This window comes from Coregonus clupeaformis, chromosome 25 (assembly GCF_020615455.1).
Source record: "Coregonus clupeaformis isolate EN_2021a chromosome 25, ASM2061545v1, whole genome shotgun sequence".
NCBI lineage: Eukaryota > Metazoa > Chordata > Actinopteri > Salmoniformes > Salmonidae > Coregonus > Coregonus clupeaformis.
Window position 1 is genome coordinate 24,111,447 of NC_059216.1, and position 18,851 is coordinate 24,130,297.

Below are 18,851 nucleotides of genomic sequence, written 5' to 3' on the forward strand. Positions count from 1 at the left end.
TTTTTTTTTTTTTGTCATTTAGCAGACGCTCTTATCCAGAGCGACTTACAGGAGCAATTATGGTTAAGTGACTTGCTCAAGGGCACATCGACAGATTTTTCCCCTAGTCGGCTCGGGGATTAGAACCAGCGACCTTTCGGTTACTGGCACAACGCTCTTAACCACTAAGCTACCTGCCGCACCTATTGGTAGATGGGTTAAAAAAAAAGCAGACATTGAATCTCTCTTTGAGCATGGTGAAGTAATGAATTACACCGGATGGTGTATAAATGCACCCAGTCATTACAAAGATACAGGCGTCCTTCCTAACTCAGTTGTTGGAGAGGGAGGAAACCGCTCAGGGTTTTGTCCATGAGGCCAATGGACTTTAAAACAGTTACAAAGTTTAATGGTTGTGACAGAAAACGTAGGATGGATCAGCAACATTGTAATTACTCCACAATACTAATCTAACTGACAGAGTGAAAAGAAGGAAGACTGTATAGGATAAAAATATTCCAAAACATGCTTCCTGTTTGCAACAAGGCACTAAAGGAATACTGCAAAATATGTCATAAAGAAATTCACTTTTTGTCCTGAATACAAAGTGTTTTGGATTTGCCCCAAACATTACAACACATTACTGAGTACCATTCTCCATATTTTCAAGCATAGTGGTGGCTGCATCATGTTATGGGTATACTTGTAATCGTTAAGGACTGGGACGTTTTTCAGGATAAAAAAAAGAAACAAACTCAGTGCCTCTTTGCTCGACATCATGGGAAAATCTAAAGAAATCAGCCAAGACCTCAGAAAAAAAATAGTAGACCTCCACAAGTCTGGTTCATCCTTGGGAGCAATTTCCAAAAGCCCGAAGGTACCACGTTCATCTGTACAAACAATAGTACGCAAGTATAAACACCATGGGACCACGCAGCCGTCATACCGCTCAGGAAGGAGACGCGTTCTGTCTCCTAGAGATGAACGTACTTTGGTGCGAAAAGTGCAAATCAATCCCAGAACAACAGCAAAGGACCTTGTGAAGATGCTGGAGGAAACAGGTACAAAAGTATCTATATCCACAGTAAAACAAGTCCTATATCGACATAACCTGAAAGGCCACTCAGCAAGGAAGAATCCACTGCTCCAAAACCACCATAAAAAAGCCAGACTACGGTTTGCAACTGCACATGGGGACAAAGATCGTACTTTTTGGAGAAATGTCCTCTGGTCTGATGAAACAAAAATAGAACTGTTTGGCCATTATGACCATCGTTACGTTCGGAGGAAAAAGGGGGATTTGCAAGCCGAAGAACACCATCCCAACCGTGAAGCACGGGGGTGGCAGCATCATGCTGTGGGGGTGCTTTGCTGCAGGAGGGACTGGTGCACTTCACAAAATAGATGGCATCATGAGGAAGGAAAATTAGGTGGATATATTGAAGCAACATCTCAAGACATCAGTCAGGAAGTCAAAGCTTGGTCGCAAATGGGTCTTCCAAATGGACAATGACCCCAAGCATTCTTCCAAAGTTGTGGCAAAATGGCTGAAGGACAACAAAGTCAAGGTATTGGAGTGGCCATCACAAAGCCCTGACCTCAATCCTATAGAAAATGTGTGGCCATAACTGAAAAATGTGTGTGAGCAAGGAGGCCTACAAACCTGACTCAGTTACACCAGCTCTGTCAGGAGGAATGGGCCAAAATTCACCCAACTTATTGTGGGAAGCTTGTGGAAGGCTACCCGAAACGTTTGACCCAAGTTAAACAATTTAAAGGCAATGTTACCAAATACTAATTGAGTGTATGTAAACTTCTGACCCACTGGGAATGTGATTAAAGAAATAAAAGCTGAAATAAATCATTCTCTCTACTATTATTCTGACATTTCACATCCTTAAAATAAAGTGGTGATCCTAACTGACCTAAAACAGGGCATTTTTACAAGGATTAAATGTCAGGAATTGTGAAAACTGAGTTTAAATGAATTTGGCTAATGTGTATGTAAACTTTCGACTTCAACTGTATGTTGATTGGGTGACATTTTTATTGCAGCAGAAGTTTTAGAGGGGCATCTTTTCTTAAATTCAACATCAAAGACAGAAGGAACATTTTTGTGCTTGCCAGTAAAGACCTTTACAGTTATCGACAAGGCATGTTAACCTGTGGTGATTAGATTTATTTTAAAGCAGCAATCAGCGGTTGAAACAATAACAAAGCGTGTCTCTATTTCTGTAAAAAGCTGAGGGATGGGGCTGGAGAAATGTACCCACTCAAATTCATAGACAAAGCTATGGATGCAAGGACTGACCTTCCATGATATCAAATGTATAGTTGTAACCATGTTTTGAGGCTATCTAGTGTTTGTTTACATTTACTTTGTTTACAAACACAAGTAAAACAAGCTTATATTTTGGGTTCTGATGGCGTACGACAGTTGAACTATGCTCATGAGGCATTTATAAGTTATATTCTTCAAGAATTAATGGGTACATATCATTCATTTATAAGTCCAAAAATGTTTGCAGCAACTGCAATTTGCCCCTTTAAGTCAGCAATGTCCATTTCGGCTTTTCCACCATTTAGTGGAGTTTCTATGACAACTTTAATATGGTACAAAGTCAGCCATAAACCTCAACCATTTCTTGCATCAGACTAGTGACACTGCCGAATGCAAGAATGAAAAGTACATGACACATCTTTGTGGTTTTGACTCTGAATTCCAAAAATCCATAAGGATATTTTACACTGACTGGGGTATTACTCAGTAACCTCTGAATGGGCATTAAGATAATCATATGATAGGACATAAGATGGTTGACAGTTTATTTAAATATGTATTCTTATGCAAAATACGAAAAGAAAAACCAATCCATATATTTCACCACATAGGTATGTATTAGCTAAACTTCTAAACCTATATCTATAAAATATACATTTGGAATACAGTAAAACCACAAATATGTTTGCTTTTGTCATCCGTTCCTTTACTCTTTCCAGACTCAAATTACCATATATTTCCTGATAGGTTGGTTGGTGGTACTATCATAAAGGCTTGTAGTCCAGCTTGGATTCCAGTTTCTTAGAATCTGCAACCTTGCGAACGGCCTTCATGAAATCTTCCTGGGTCACATACTCATGGTCAGCACGGATTGCAAACATACCTGAGAAACACACATAGCAGGGTTCGTACAGACAGTGACAAGTCAAACTCAAGGACTTTCAAGTACTTTTTCAAGCACTAATATTTATGGATATGGATATGTGCAACATTTACCTTCTGCTACCATTTCTGTCAAGCCGTTTACGCATACAGTTTGACGCATACATTCAATAAATCCAAGGTATGCACCACACAGAACGCACTGCAAATGCCTCTGCAACGCAATGCTGCAAGTCAAACGCAGCGTTCCATTGGAAATTAATGTACTTCTGGTGTACCAAAACGCAATGACGCTGTCAGTGTGATCAAGGCGTAACCTCTCCCTACTTGCTTCAATGCTTCCTCTCTCTGTGTATCTCCTTTGCCTCCTTCATTGCAGCCTGACTCACCACTGTCTGTCTCACTACTCTCAATAAAGAAAATGTATTTTGCTATGATAACTTACAGTAGCCCATCTTTTGATTATAGCTACCTTAATTTCAGTCAACTGCTCATTCTGCGGTCAAGCTCCATTCAACGTTAGCTTCTAACTTCATCCTTCTAGCCAGCTAGTTATAGTTAGCTACCTGGCTAATAGCCGGAGCCCTTGAGCTACCTAGCTAGCTAGACATGTGACTGAAATATCAGCGACTATTTACCAGTTGTACACTCATTCGCCGAGAGTCAGGGGTTGGTTTGTTTGGGGGATGTCTGTTGACACGGGTTGTTAAAATAATTTCCACTGTCAGTGGCGTCTCTCTGCTACTTGCCACTGTAGGTCTGGGCTGAGGTAGTTTGTTTCATCTCTCGACCTATGTCGTGGGCGGAGTTTCCCGCTGAACAGAGTAGTGAATGAATGCGCTGCTAACAAGGCAAATCCGGGGGAGCAGGCGAACATAACGAGCATATATGAATCATTCATGATTCCCCTCGTTCGCAGAGGTAGGCCGCGATTAGAACTCAGATCAAGAAGCCTTCTGAGCGTTGATCAACGCTGGGAACGCAATAAGTGGGTAAGCGATAATTAACAAAATAAAAATGTGAGTAAACGCTATTTCACAAATAAAAAGGTGCGTAAATGGCGTTCACATGCGTTTACCCTCCACTACATCCCTGGTTGGGTCTGGCAAAAACCCATTCATAAACATAAATATCCTGCAGGCAGGATTGAATCTACATTTGCCCGGCATTTTAGCTATCGATGTGACATTTGACTGCGCATAATCAATAATCAGTCAGTTCTGTAGCTGTTTGGCTGAGTGGTGGTGTAGGTGGAATGGGCAAGCTCACCTGGCAACCAGAGCCAGGGGAGCTCGCCCATTCTCTTACAATGGCGCCGGAGGGGATTGGCTGCCGTTTTATGGGCTCTTAACCAACCATGCTATTTTGTTAGTTTTTTCGCATTGTTTGTAACTTATTTTGTACATAATGTTGCTGCTACCGTCTCTTATGACCAAAAAGAGCTTCTGTACGTCAGAACAGCGATTACTCACCCTGAACTGGACAAATAATTGTTCTTTAATGAGTCGGACGAGAGGGATTTACTCCAGACACCCGACAGGGCCCTCATCCCCGTCATTCGCAGTAGAAAGAGACAAAGATATCGCGGAAGGAGATCGGGGTGCCTGGTAAGGAGCCGGCGACGAGTGGCTAATCTGCCTTTGCCATCGGTACTATTGGCCAAAGTACAATCGCTTGATAATAAAGTGGACGAACTACAAGCACGTATATCCTACCAACGGGACATTAAAAACTGTAATATCTTATGTTTCACCGAGTCGTGGTTGAACGACGACATGAATAACATACAGCTGGCGGGTTATACACTGTATCGGCAGGATAGAACAGCAGCCTCTGGTAAGACAAGGGGTGGCGGTCTATGTATATTTGTAAACAACAGCTGGTGCACAATATCTAAGGAAGTCTCAAGGTTTTGCTCGCCTGAGGTAGAGTATCTCATGATAAGCTGTAGACCACATTATCTACCAAGAGAGTTTTCATCTATATTCTTCGTAGCCGTCTATTTACCACCACAAACCGATGCTGGCACTAAGACCGCACTCAATGAGCTGTATACGGCCATAAGCAAACAGGAAAACGCTCATCCAGAGGCGGCGCTCCTAGTGGCCGGGGACTTTAATGCAGGGAAACTTAAATCTGTTTTACCTCATTTCTACCAGCATGTTAAATATGCAACCAGAGGGAGAAAAAAAACCTCAATAGACCACCTTTACTCCACACACAGAGACGCGTACAAAGCTCTCCCTCGCCCTCCATTTGGCAAATCTGACCATAATTCTATCCTCCTGATTCCAGCTTACAAGCAAAAACTAAAGCAGGAAGCACCAGTGACTCGGTCAATAAAAAAGTGGTCAGATGAAGCAGATGCTAAGCTACAGGACTGTTTTGCTAGCACTGACTGGAATATGTTCCAGGATTCTTCCGATGGCATTGAGGAGTACACCACATCAGTCACTGGCTTCATCAATAAGTGCATCAATGAAGTCGTCCCCACAGTGACTGTACATACACACCCCAACCAGAAGCCATGGATTACAGGCAACATCCGCACTGAACTAAAGGGTAGAGCTGCCACTTTCACCAGATCCACAGATGATGCAATCTCTATTGCGCTCCACACTGCCCTTTCCCACCTGAAAAAAAGGAACACCTATGTGAGAATGCTATTCATTGAGTACAGCTCAGCGTTCAACACCATAGTGCCCTAAAAGCTCATCACTAAGCTAAGGACCCTGGGACTAAACACCTCCCTCTGCAACTGGATCCTGGACTTCCTGACGGGCCGCCCCCAGGTGGAAAGGGTAGGTAACAACACATCCGCCACGCTGATCCTCAACACGGGGGCCCCTCAGGGGTGCGTGCTCAGTCCCCATCTGTACTCCCTGTTCACCCATGACTGCATGGCCAGGCACGACTCCAACACCATCATTAAGTTTGCCGATGACACAACAGTGGTAGGCCTGATCACCGAAAACGATGAGACAGCCTATAGGGAGGAGGTCAGAGACCTGGCCGTGTGGTGCCAGGATAACAACCTCTCGCTCAATGTGATCAAGACAAAGGAGATGATTGTGGACTACAGGAATAAAAAGAGGACTGAGCACTCCCCCATTCTCTTTGACGGGGCTGTAGTGGAACAGGTTGAGAGCTTCAAGTTCCTTGGTGTCCTACAGAGGGTAGTGCGTATGGCCCAGTACATCATTGGGGCCAAGCTTCCTGCCATCCAGGACCTCTATACCAGGCGGTGTCAGAGGAAGGCCCTAAAAATTGTCAAAGACTCCAGCCACCCTAGTCATAGACTGTTCTCTCAGCTACCGCACGGGAAGCGGTACCGGAGCGCCAAGTCTAGGTCCAAGAGGCTTCTAAACAGTGTCTACCCACTAGCCATATGACTCCTGAACATCAAATCACTACCAAGACTATTTGCATTGCCCCCCCCCCCCCTCTTTTACGCTGCTGCTACTCTGTTTATTATCTATGCATAGTCACTTTAATAACTCTACCTAGTACACATTACCTCAATTACCTTGACTAACCGGTGTCCCCCACACATTGACTCGGTACCGGTACCCTCTGTATATAGCCTCGCTATTGTTATTTTACTGCTGCTCTTTATTTATGTTACTTTTTTTATTTTTTAGGTATTCTTTCTTAAAACTGCATTGTTGGTTAAGGGCTTGTAAGTAAGCATTTCACTGTAAGGTCAACACCTGTGGTATTTGGCGCATGTGACAAATAAAATGTGATTTGATTTGATTTGAAACACATGAGGAAATACAACTCGGTAGTCTGCCTGGAAATTATTTCGCAAGACCAATACATTTTTCTAATATTTTTCATATTAACATATTTGATCGTTCTCTGTTCTCCTCATTTTAATTCAAGTACTTTTCAAGTACCAACGTAAGAAAATATCAGATTTTCAAGGTATTCAGAGTGCCAAATTCAAGTATTTTAAGCACCTCAAGCACCTTGTGCGAACCCTGATATTGGAACAGACTGAGTGAATGCCTATTTTTAAGATGTCAAATTATACAGTTATACAGTGTATTGGATAGGTTACTAACCTGCTTCAGTGCACACGTTCCTTAAATCAGCTCCATTAAATCCATCAGACAACTTCACAATGGCCTCGTAATCTGCAAAGAAATTAAAGTTAAAGCCCACCATGAAATTCACAACATGCGACTTCATTTCATCACAAAATTATAATAATATAACAATAATATAATATGCCATTTAGCAGACGCTTTTATCCAAAGCGACTTACAATATGTCACATCCACAGCACAGCAAGCTATCTAGTCCCTAAACTCGCCCATCTCTCCATGCTTAGTGATTGGCCCAGAGTGTATCTTCAGAATGTCCATCCGAGCCTGCTCATTGGGCAGCTCGATGTCTGTAGAGACAAAGCCAGAAGTTGATAGTCCTGCTGTTCTTTGTCATTTACCAAGTTCTAGTTACTTTTCAGGCCCTAGCCACTTGCCCTGGCCCTTTGGGGAAGTGACTAGGTGCTGAAATGGAACCAGGACTAAAGGTTTTCTGCAACATGATTATCTATGCTTCTCAAACCAGGATAGTTAAAAGTCTCGAGAGGAAACATACGGATCTTGCGGTCCAGTCTCCCTGGCCTTAGAAGGGCAGGGTCCAGCGTGTCCGGACGGTTGGTGGCCATGATCATCTTCACTCTGTGCAGGGTGTCAAAGCCATCCATTTGGTTCAGCAGCTAGACAGGACATATGTAGCAGTTAGCATCTTCAGTCTCAATTGGCAGATAAAACCAAGTGTTTCCAGGTTTAGCCTTTAACACTTTGAGGATCAATAATATGAGTAGTATCACAGAGCCCAACATCGCAAACACTTCGGGGAACGATTACGAAGCAGACTCGGCAGACCAGACCGGGGTTTGGGATTTGAGAAGTCAAATGAGAGAAGTGAAAAATTCTTCCTTAGTTATAAAACATTTCTCGAAATCTAAACAGGCACAACTTATATTCGAGCCAATGTCTTACAGGGTACCGCTCAACCCCAATTTCAGCCTTGGCCCAAAAATGCATTCAGGTGAAAAGTTGTGGGTTGCTCATAAATATTAATTTTGGAGGTGGGTAAATGTAGTTGTAACTGATCCCAACACTTTCTCACTAAAGCATACTTACCAGAAATCCACTGGCATGCTCTGATAATAAAAGTATGTGCATTGTGAGCAATTACGGCTCCGGACAGTTATCTCACAGCGGTAAGGCACCGAGTTCATGACATCTATTGCCACTTGCGGTGTAAATTCGAATCCCCCATCGGGTGCAAAAAAAAATCATTGAAATGTGGACTCACATTTATTGCGGTATTGTGTTGGGGAAAAAAGTACAATCACCACCTTGAAAATGAAGATTAGGGGCTCAATTCAATCCAACCTGCATTGCAGTATTTACGCAGTACGTATTTTTCCAATGGTCAAATTAACTCACAGATCAGTCTTGGGTACTGTATAAAAAAAAAACGTCAACTACTACCAGGGCGACCCCTCTCACAGGTATGCTTTCACTTTTCAAAGTGTGTGGGCATGGGATGAATATTGTAAATAAAGGATAAAAAAATTATAATAATACAAGACACTGTCTCTGCCCCATGTGGGATTAGAACTCATAACCATTGAACTACTGTATAAGCAAACTGTCTTAGCTGTTGGGAAAGAATACTGTACAACACGTTGATATCACTATTGTCATCTATTTCTTGTTACGATGGATATTGCTACGAATGTAAACGGCTAATCCTCATAGCATCATGCAAAAATATATTGGCACACTCCACTTACCTAGACCATTGCCAAATAATGCGCGCTGTCACCTGCTTTTATAGTAAGCCTTGAGGTTGTACCACCCAGCACATCTAGAAGGGAGTATATTTCATACCGAACCCCTCCATTGAGATGACAGAGGCACCTTCTCAAGGTGCCTCTACACCACAATTTCAATGGTAGAGTTGAACCGCTAGGGGCAAAAAGAGCTAGATTTACTACTACTAAAATAACAGAATATCACTTTTGCAACAAACTGTGAAAATAAAGACCAGAATTCACATGTTTCACTATAACTAAGCCTAAAACATCTGGTCTTCGATGAAAAACATGTTTTTTCATGAAGGTTACTCTAAGTAGCTGAATATGTTTTTACTCCAACCTCGTGAAAGTGACCAAATGACACATTTTCATTTTAGTCAAAAACAACTTTACATCAAAGGAGTGCCTTTGATTTGACGGCCTCCACATGCAAAGTTCGGCACAAGACGACCGTTAGACCCGATTATGTGTTTCTGCGCATGAGCTTAGCTAGCCAATGTCGCCATGACATCGCCTACAAGCGTGATTGGGGATTTCTATTGGAGAAGCAGTTTCTACATATCTTCATACTAAACCATCTTTGGTAGTACTTTGTGTGCAGTTAAGTTTATGGTTGTTCTCTGTTGAGAGATTCACCTCCATCAGTGTCCTCTGGATTTCTCTGTCTGCAGACGTCCCCTCAGAGAAACGACGACCACCTGTTAGACAAAGACTCAGATCATGTGTGTCTGTGTGGAAATCTATAGAAATCAACAAACTGACTGAACAATAGTCTGTAGCTCTAGTTCATGTACCTATGGCATCGATCTCATCCATGAAGATGATGCAGGGCTGGTGGTCCCTGGCATAGTTGAACATCTCTCGGATCAGCCTAGCGCTCTCACCAATGTACTTGTCCACTATGGAGCTGGACACCACCTTCAGAAAATTGCAGTCAAGCTGGCTAGCAACTGCTCTGGCCAAAAGTGTCTTTCCGGTTCCTGAAAACCATGAAATGAAAATGCAGTAAATTATAAAGCACATAATACTGGCTTCTGGAAAGCGGCCCTCAGGCTAACATGTAGAGCTATCAGAGAACCAGGCAAGTTGAACTCCTCACCTGGGGGTCCGTATAGCAGGCAGCCTTGAGGAGGGATGATGCCCACCCTCAGGAAGAGCTCAGGGTTGGTCAGAGGCAGCTCAATCACCTGAAACACACATCAACATCCATCCCTGTCACAATTGGACCATAAATACAGCGACTTGCGAAAGTATTCATCCCCCTTGGCATTTTTCCTATTTTGTTGCCTTACAACCTGGAATTAAAATTGATTTTTTGGGGGTTTGTATCATTTGATTTACACAACATGCCTACCACTTGTGAAACAAACAAGAAATAAGACAAAAAAACAGAGAACTTGAGCGTGCATAACTATTCACCCCCCCCCTCCCCCCCAAAGTCAATACTTTGTAGAGCCACCTTTTGCAGCAATTACAGCTGCAAGTCTCTTGGGGTATGTCTCTATAAGCTTGGCACCTCTAGCCACTGGGATTTTTGCCCATTCTTCAAGGCAAAACTGCTCCAGCTCCTTCAAGTTGGATGGGTTCCGCTGGTGTGCAGCAATCTTTAAGTCATACCACAGATTCTCAATTGGATTGAGGTCTGGGCTTTGACTAGGCCATTCCAAGACATTTAAATGTTTCCCCTTAAACAACTCAAGTGTTGCTTTAGCAGTATGCTTAGGGTCATTGTCCTGCTGGAAGGTGAACCTCCGTCCCAGTCTCAAATCTCTGGAAGACTGAAACAGGTTTCCCTCAAGAATTTCCCTGTATTTAGCGCCATCCATCATTCCTTCAATTCTGACCAGTTTCCCAGTCCCTGCCGATGAAAAACATCCCCACAGCATGATGCTGCCGCCACCATGCTTCACTGTGGGGATGGTGTTCTCGGGGTGATGAGAGGAGTTGGGTTTGCGCCAGACATAGCGTTTTCCTTGATGGCCAAAAAGCTCAATTTTAGTCTCATCTGACCAGAGTACCTTCTTCCATATGTTTGGGGAGTCTCCCACATGCCTTTTGGCGAACAACAAATGTGTTTGCTTATTTTCTTCTTTAAGCAATGGATTTTTTCTGGCCACTCTTCCGTGAAGCCCAGCTCTGTGGAGTGTACAGCTTAAAGTGGTCCTATGGACAGATACTCCAATCTCCGCTATGGAACTTTGCAGCTCCTTCAGGGTTATCTTTGGTCTCTTTGTTGCCTCTCTGATTAATGCCCTCCTTGCCTGGTCCGTGAGATTTGGTGGGCGGCCCTCTCTTGGCAGGTTTGTTGTGGTGCCATATTCTTTCCATTTTTTAATAATGGATTTAATGGTGCTCCGTGGGATGTTCAAAGTTTCGGACATTTTTTTATAACCCTGATCTGTACTTCTCCACAACTTTGTCCCTGACCTGTTTGGAGAGCTCCTTGGTCTTCATGGTGCCGCTTGCTTAGTGGTGTTGCAGACTCTGGGGCCTTTCAGAAGAGGTGTATATATACTGAGATCATGTGACAGATCATGTGACACTTAGATTGCACACAGGTGGACTTTATTGAACTAATTATGTGACTTCTGAAGGTAATTGGTTGCACCAGATCTTATTTAGGGGCTTCATAGCAAAGGGGGTGAATACATTTGCATGCACCACTTTTCCGTTATTTATTTTGTAGAATGTTTCGAAAAGATAAAATAAAAATCATTTCACCTCACCAATATGTCCATTACATGAAATCCAAATAAAAATCCATATAAATTACAGGTTGTAATGCAACAAAATAGGAAAAACGCCAAGGGGGATGAATACTTTTGCAAGGCACTGTATATCTCCCGCTCTCTCAATTTGATTTGCTCAACTCCTGCGTCCTCTCTGGCCTCCTTTTAAAACGAGGGGAGGTGGCGAGTATAGGGAATGTGGAAAACGTGCAATCATTGGAAAACAAACTGGACGATCTATGATTAAGAATATCCTACCAACGGGATATTAAAACTGTAATATCTTATGTTTCACTGAGACGTGGCTGAACGACGACAAATAATATAGAGCTGGCTGGCTTCTCTGTGTATCGGCAGGACAGAGCATGTCTGGTAAGACGAGGGGCAGGGGTGTGTGTCTATTTGTCATTAACTGCTGGTGTTCGATTTCTAATATTAAAGAAGTCTCGAGGTACTGCTCGCCTGAGGTAGAATACCTCATGATAAGCTGTAGACCACACTAAGAGAGTTCTCATCTATATTATTCGTAGCCATCTATTTACCACCACAAACCGATGCTGGCACTAAGATCACACTCAACGAGCTGTATAAGGCCATAAGCAAACAAGAAAATGCTCATCCAGAAGCAGCGCTCCTAGTGGCCGGGGACTTTAATACAGGGACACTTAAATCAGTTTTTCCTCATTTCTACCAGCATGTCACATGTGTAAACAGAGGAAAAATAACTCTAGACCACCTTTACTCCACACACAGAGACGCATACAAAGCTCTCCCTCGCCCTCCATTTGGCAAATCTGACCATAATTCTGTCCTCCTGATTCCTGCTTACATGCAATAACTAAAGCAGGAAGCACCAGTGACTCGCTCAATACGGAAGTGGTCAGATGACGCGGATGCTACACTACAGGACTGTTTTGCTAGCACAGACTGGAATATGTTCCGGGATTCATCCAATGGCATTGAGGAGTATACAACCTCAGTCACCGGCTTCATCAATAACTGCATCGACGACGTCGTCCCCACAGTGACCTTATGTACATCTCCCAACCAGAAGCCATGGATTACATACAACATCCGCACCGAGCTAAACGCTCGAGCTGCCGCATTCAAGGAGCGGGACACTAATCCGGACATTTATAAGAAATCCCGCTACGCCCTCAGACGACCCATCAAACAGGCAAAGCGTCAATACAGGACTAAGACTGAATCCTACTACACTGGCTCTGACGCTCGTCGGATGTGGCAGGGCTTGAAAAATATTACAGACTACAAAGGGAAACCTAGCCGCGAGCTGCCCAGTGAGGTGAGCCTACCAGACGAGCTAAATGCCTTTCATGCTCACTTCGAGGCAAGCAACACGGAAGCATGCATGAGAGCACCAGCTGTTCCGGACGACTGTGTGATCACCCTCTCCGTAGCCGATGTGAGCAAGACCTTTAAACAGATCAACATTCACAAAGCCGCGGGCCAGATGGATTACCAGGATGTGTACTCAAAGCATGCGTGGACCAACTGGCAAGTGTCTTCACTGACATTTTCAACCTCTCCCTGACTGAGTCTGTAATACCTACATGTTTCAAACAGACCACCTCCCTGTGCCCAAGAAAGCGAAGGTAACCAGCCTAAATGATTACCGCCCCGTAGCCCTCACGTCGGTAGCCATGAAGTGCTTTGAAAGGCTGGTCATGGCTCACATCAACACCATCATGACAGAAACCCTAGACCCACTAATTCGCATACCGCCCCAACAGATCCAGATGACGCAATCTCAATCGCACTCCACACTGCCCTTTCCCACCTAGACAAAAGGAACACCTATGTGAGAATGCTGTTCATTGACTACAGCTCAGCGTTCAACACCATACAGTCGTGGTCAAAAGTTTTGAGAATGACACAAGTATTGGTCTTCACAAAGTTCGCTGCTTCAGTGTTATGAGATATTTTTGTCAGATGTTACTATGGTATACTGAAGTATAATTACAAGCATTCCATAAGTGTCAAAGGCTTTTATTGACAATTACATTAAGTTTATGCAAAGAGTCAATATTTGCAGTGTTGACCCTTCTTTTTCAAGACCTCTGTAATCCGCCCTGGCATGCTGTCAATTAACTTCTGGGCCACATCCTGACTGATGGCAGCCCATTCTTGCATAATCAATGCTTGGAGTTTGTCAGAATTTGTGGGTTTTTGTTTGTCCACCCGCCTCTTGAGGATCGACCACAAGTTCTCAATGGGATTAAGGTCTGGGGAGTTTCCTGGCCATGGACCCAAAATGTCGATGTTTTGTTCCCCAAGCCACTTAGTTATCACTTTTGCCTTATGGCAAGGTGCTCCATCATGCTGGAAAAGGCATTGGTCATCACCAAACTGTTCTTGGATGGTTGGGAGAAGTTGCTCTCGGAGGATGTGTTGGTACCATTCTTTATTCATGGCTGTGTTCTTAGGCAAAATTGTGAGTGAGCCCACTCCCTTGGCTGAGAAGCAACCCCACACATGAATGGTCTCAGGATGCTTTACTATTGGCATGACACAGGACTGATGGTAGCGCTCACCTTGTCTTCTCCGGACAAGGTGTTTTCCGGATGCCCCAAACAATCGGAAAGGGGATTCATCAGAGAAAATGACTTTACCCCAGTCCTCAGCAGTCCAATCCCTGTACCTTTTGCAGAATATCAGTCTGTCCCTGATGTTTTTCCTGGAGAGAAGTTGCTTCTTTGCTGCCCTTCTTGACACCAGGCCATCCTCCAAAAGTCTTCGCCTCACTGTGCGTGCAGATGCACTCACACCTGCCTGCTGCCATTCCTGAGCAAGCTCTGCACTGGTGGTGCCCCGATCCCGCAGATGAATCAACTTTAGGAGACGGTCCTGGCGCTTGCTGGACTTTCTTGGGCGCCCCGATGCCTTCTTCACAACAATTGAACCTCTCTCCTTGAAGTTCTTGATGATTCGATAAATGGTTGATTTAGGTGCAATCTTACTAGCAGCAATATCCTTGCCTGTGAAGCCCTTCTTGTGCAAAGCAATGATGACGGCATGTGTTTCCTTGCAGGTAACCATGGTTAACAGAGGAAGAACAATGATTTCAAGCACCACCCTCCTTTTAAAGCTTCCAGTCTGTTATTCTAACAGTGGAAGGCCTGTTCACAGACAACGATGAGACAGCCTATACGGAGGAGGTCAGAGATCTGGCAGTGTGGTGCCAGGACAACAACCTCTTCCTCAATGTGAACAAGACAAAGGAGCTGATCGTGGACTATAGGAAAAGGAGGGCCGAACAGGCCCCCATTAACATCAACGGGGCTGAAGTGGAGCGGGTCGAGAGTTTCAAGTGCCTTGGTGTCCACATCACCAACGAACTATCATGGTCCAAACACACCAAGATAGTTGTGAAGAGGGCACGACAACACTTTTTCCCACTAAGGAGACTGAAAAGATTTGGCACGGGTCCCCAGATCCTCAAAAGGTTCTACAGCTGCACCATCGAGCGCATCCTGACCGGTTGCATCACCGCCTGGTATGGCAACTGCTCGGCATCTGACCGTAAGCGCTACAGAGGGTAGTGCATACGGCCCAGAACATCACTGGGGCCAAGCTTCCTGACATCCAGGATCTATATACTAGGCGGTGTCAGAGGAAGGCCCCAAGAATTGTCAAAGTCTCCAGTCACTCAAGTCATAGACTGTTCTCTCTGCTACCGCATGGCAAGCGGTACCGGAGCGCCAAGTCTAGGACCTAAAGGCTCCTTAACAGCTTCTAGCCCCAAGCCATAAGACTGCTGAACAATTAATCAAATGGCCACCCGGGCTATCTATGCACAGTCACTTTACAAACTACCTTGACTAACCTGTACCCCTGCACATTGACTCGGTACCGGTACCCCCTGTATATAGCCTCGTTATTGTTATGAACTCCTGAGTGGCGCAGTGGTCTAAGGCACTGCATCGCAGTGCTAACTGTGCCACTAGAGATCCTGGTTCGAATCCAGGCTCTGTCGCAGCCGGCCGCGACCGGGAGACTCATGGGCGGCGCACAATTGGCCCAGTGTCGTCCAGGGTAGGGGAGGGAATGGCCGGCAGGGATGTAGCTCAGTTGATAGAGCATGGCGTTTGCAACGCCAGGGTTGTGGGTTCGATTCCCACGGGGGGCCAGTATAAAAAGATATGTATTCACTAACTGTAAGTTGCTCTGGATAAGAGTGTCTGCTAAATGACTAAAATGTAAATGTAATTTTCTTGTGTTACTTTTTGATGTTAGTTCTTTTTTTTTTTTTTACTTTAGTTTATTTGGTTAAAATTTCCTTAACTATTTCTTGAACTGCATTGTTGGTTAAGGGCTTGTAAGTAAGCATTTCACGGTAAGGTCTACACCTGTTGTATTCAGCACATGTGATAAATACAATTTGATTTGAAATTAAGTTTACAGGGTGGAATTCCAAAATAAATGTATAAAGTGATAAAACACATTTAGCTAGTTGCGCAAAACATTTTATAGATAAGTAGCATATCCTTTTAAAATGTTTGCATGCTTTTCTCCGTCGAGAAAATAATAGCTGATTAAAAAGGCAGTGTAGCAGATTTCAAAACTCTTCCGCGAAGGACTCAGGTAGGATACACTTGTGCTTCCTCGCCAAAACGAGTCTATCGAGGAGGTGAGGACCGTCTTCCTACTAAGGAACTGACACTCTCCTCGACCACTTATCGGTTTCCGGGTCACGGAAATGAGAAAAGGCCTCCAGAAAAAGAACTCTGTCCTGTGTGGATAAAGTGGTGTGTCTGTGCCTCACTGACCTCTCTGAGTTCTCTGATCTGCTCAGCCAAGCCTCCAATCTCAGAGTAGGAGACGCTGCCAGGGTCTTCATGAGACATGTTGTACACAAGGGGGTCCACCTCTCTGGGAAGGTACCTGCATGGGGGAACAGCACAACGATATGTCATCACAGTGTGCATTTGTTCTTACTGATCATATAGGTCATGGTGATGTCTTATAAGCAGAATAAATATAATTTGTTTTACTTAAAACGCTTTCAATAGGGAGACTGTTGCAGAAAGTCGAATGCAGGCTAACACAATACACTGGTGTTTTGCTTGGTAAACATATCAAATAGTAAGAGGCGTTATAGACCTGGGAGGATAGACCAACTCACCTCATGATAGTCAGAGTGGTCATATCCAATGTAACTCTAGTACCAGGTTTGAGCATAGCCTTGTCCAGCTGGGTGACAAAAAATAATGTTGGCACTTGTTAGACCTCAAGCATAATCAATATAAAATGGGAAGTGAAATACCAGTTGCTATGTTATTTGTAAATATTTGGTTATGTGGCTATGAGTTTGGCCTACCTGCCGTCTGCATCCAACCACATATCGTGGGCCATTGGTTGCTTTGACAATGACTGAATTCCACGAGAGAATAGAAGAAAACCCCACGTTACACACAATATAGTCAATGCAAGCTAGTAGGAACATTTACACATTTTCATTCATGTAGGCCTAGCAGTAGATTCAGCAAAACAACATTATACACAGCAAAGGGATTTTCAATATAATTTAGGACTTACATTTCTCCTCTGTTAGCTGCTTTAGGATCTCACCAACAATCTAGAGAAGAAGAGTCAAGAGAGACCGTTGTAAATAAACACACTTCTATGAAGGGTTCCGATGATTTGGGATTAAACTTGCAGTCACCTGTCCAACACTTTGTAGAGCTTTCAGATCATTTTCGGATTTTTCATACTGTTTTGTCTGTTCTCTCAGCTGTTCACGCACTGTAAAGACAAACAAAAACAAATACAATGATTGACACTGACTACCTGTGTACTATTACACAGGCTGTCATGTGGTCCTCTGTAGCTCAGCTGGTAGAGCACGGCGCTTGTAACGCCAAGGTAGTGGGTTCGATCCCCGGGACCACCCATACACAAAAATGTATGCACGCATGACTGTAAGTCGCTTTGGATAAAAGCGTCTGCTAAATGGCATATTATTATTATTATCATCATCATCCACTCAACCAAATCAGCGACTCAGCTAACACTAGTTAACGTTAGTTAGCTAGCTAATGTTATAAAACTAGCTTGCTCGTTCGGGTGCGTCCTAAACATTGTGCATAAAAAAAAGGCACACAAACAGTTACACACTATCTAGTTTGGGGTTGAACTGCATTGAGTAGCTCGCTAACTAGCAGAAGCCAAAACTCATATCAAGGCTTGCTATGATAGCCTAGCTAGCTAGGTAACTGAAGAGGGTTGCATGATGTGATGACAAAGCGACTTGGACAGTTGTTTTGGTTGAGTCAAAGCGTGGCTGTAAAAGCCTGGCTACTGACGGAAACGACACATACATTCTTTCAGGCGTCCATCAATTTCTTTGTGCTCAAGCAATTTCTTTCTGTAATCTTGATGTCCCTTGTCTCTGGGATCCGCCATGATACCTTGAAAAAACCGTTTCTGCCACGCTGAATTGTGGGATTGAAAGTTGTGACATCAGAGGAAATGTTTTGCTGTGTGTACAGTATGTTGTCACAGGAACATCGTAATGAATTTCAAGTGGATTTAATTGTGCTTTTATTTAACTTTGCATTGAGAACATGTGACATTGTTGTGAAGACATTAATTCAAAACAACACATGAGTATTATTTTGTGGCGCTTTTAGAAATTAATTCAGTTTACTTCAATGACTAATTTCGCGTTCAAGTGCCCAAAACAATTGTCACAGGGCTAATTTGGTTGTTTTGTTTTACTTCTAATGGTTCTAATACTTCTAACTGAGCCTGACCTGTAGTTAACTGCAAACGATAGGCTAAAACCAGAGTGGTTGGTTTCTCCCAGCCGAGTGGCGGCCACGGCGGCGCCCTCCACTGTTTGCTGGGAGCATTCTCAGGCCGTCTGGACCGCTGCTCCACATAAACAAAGGCACATCTGGGCAGGCGGGCGAGGCGGGAGGCCACCCGCGCAATGTGTAAACGGACGGCCGTCGCCAAGCACCAGTCATCTTCTTGGCCACGTTTCCAAGAAGGCTTAAGTTCCTTCCATGGGGCTCTGGACATTCTGTGTGCTGTTCTTTTTCTTATTTTCTTCTTGGTCGTTGTTTTCAGCTGCTGGTCGTTTTGTGTGCACACACCCTTGAGTTTGTGAGGTGAAGGG

At 43.9% G+C, this 18,851-nt stretch overlaps 1 protein-coding gene across 2 annotated transcripts; it reads right to left on the reverse strand.

The window, feature by feature from the left end:
- Window positions 1-2,791: 2,791 nt before the first annotated feature.
- On the reverse strand, window positions 2,792-18,151 carry LOC121539446 (26S proteasome regulatory subunit 10B). 2 transcript variants are annotated; one of them, XM_041847946.1, is made up of 13 exons: window positions 18,049-18,151; window positions 17,394-17,473; window positions 17,267-17,306; window positions 17,049-17,101; window positions 16,854-16,921; window positions 16,498-16,612; window positions 10,081-10,168; window positions 9,776-9,961; window positions 9,618-9,679; window positions 7,748-7,868; window positions 7,461-7,541; window positions 7,210-7,281; window positions 2,792-3,143 (listed from the first exon to the last, which is right to left on the reverse strand). In XM_041847946.1, the coding sequence occupies exons 1-13, from the start codon at window positions 18,131-18,133 to the stop codon at window positions 3,025-3,027; spliced, it is 1,170 nt and encodes a 389-aa protein (XP_041703880.1). In that variant the 5' UTR covers window positions 18,134-18,151; the 3' UTR covers window positions 2,792-3,024. The 2 variants fall into 2 exon arrangements, with proteins under 2 accessions (XP_041703880.1, XP_041703879.1); XM_041847945.1 differs by lacking the exon at window positions 2,792-3,143 and having other exon boundaries at window positions 7,413-7,541.
- Window positions 18,152-18,851: the final 700 nt, after the last annotated feature.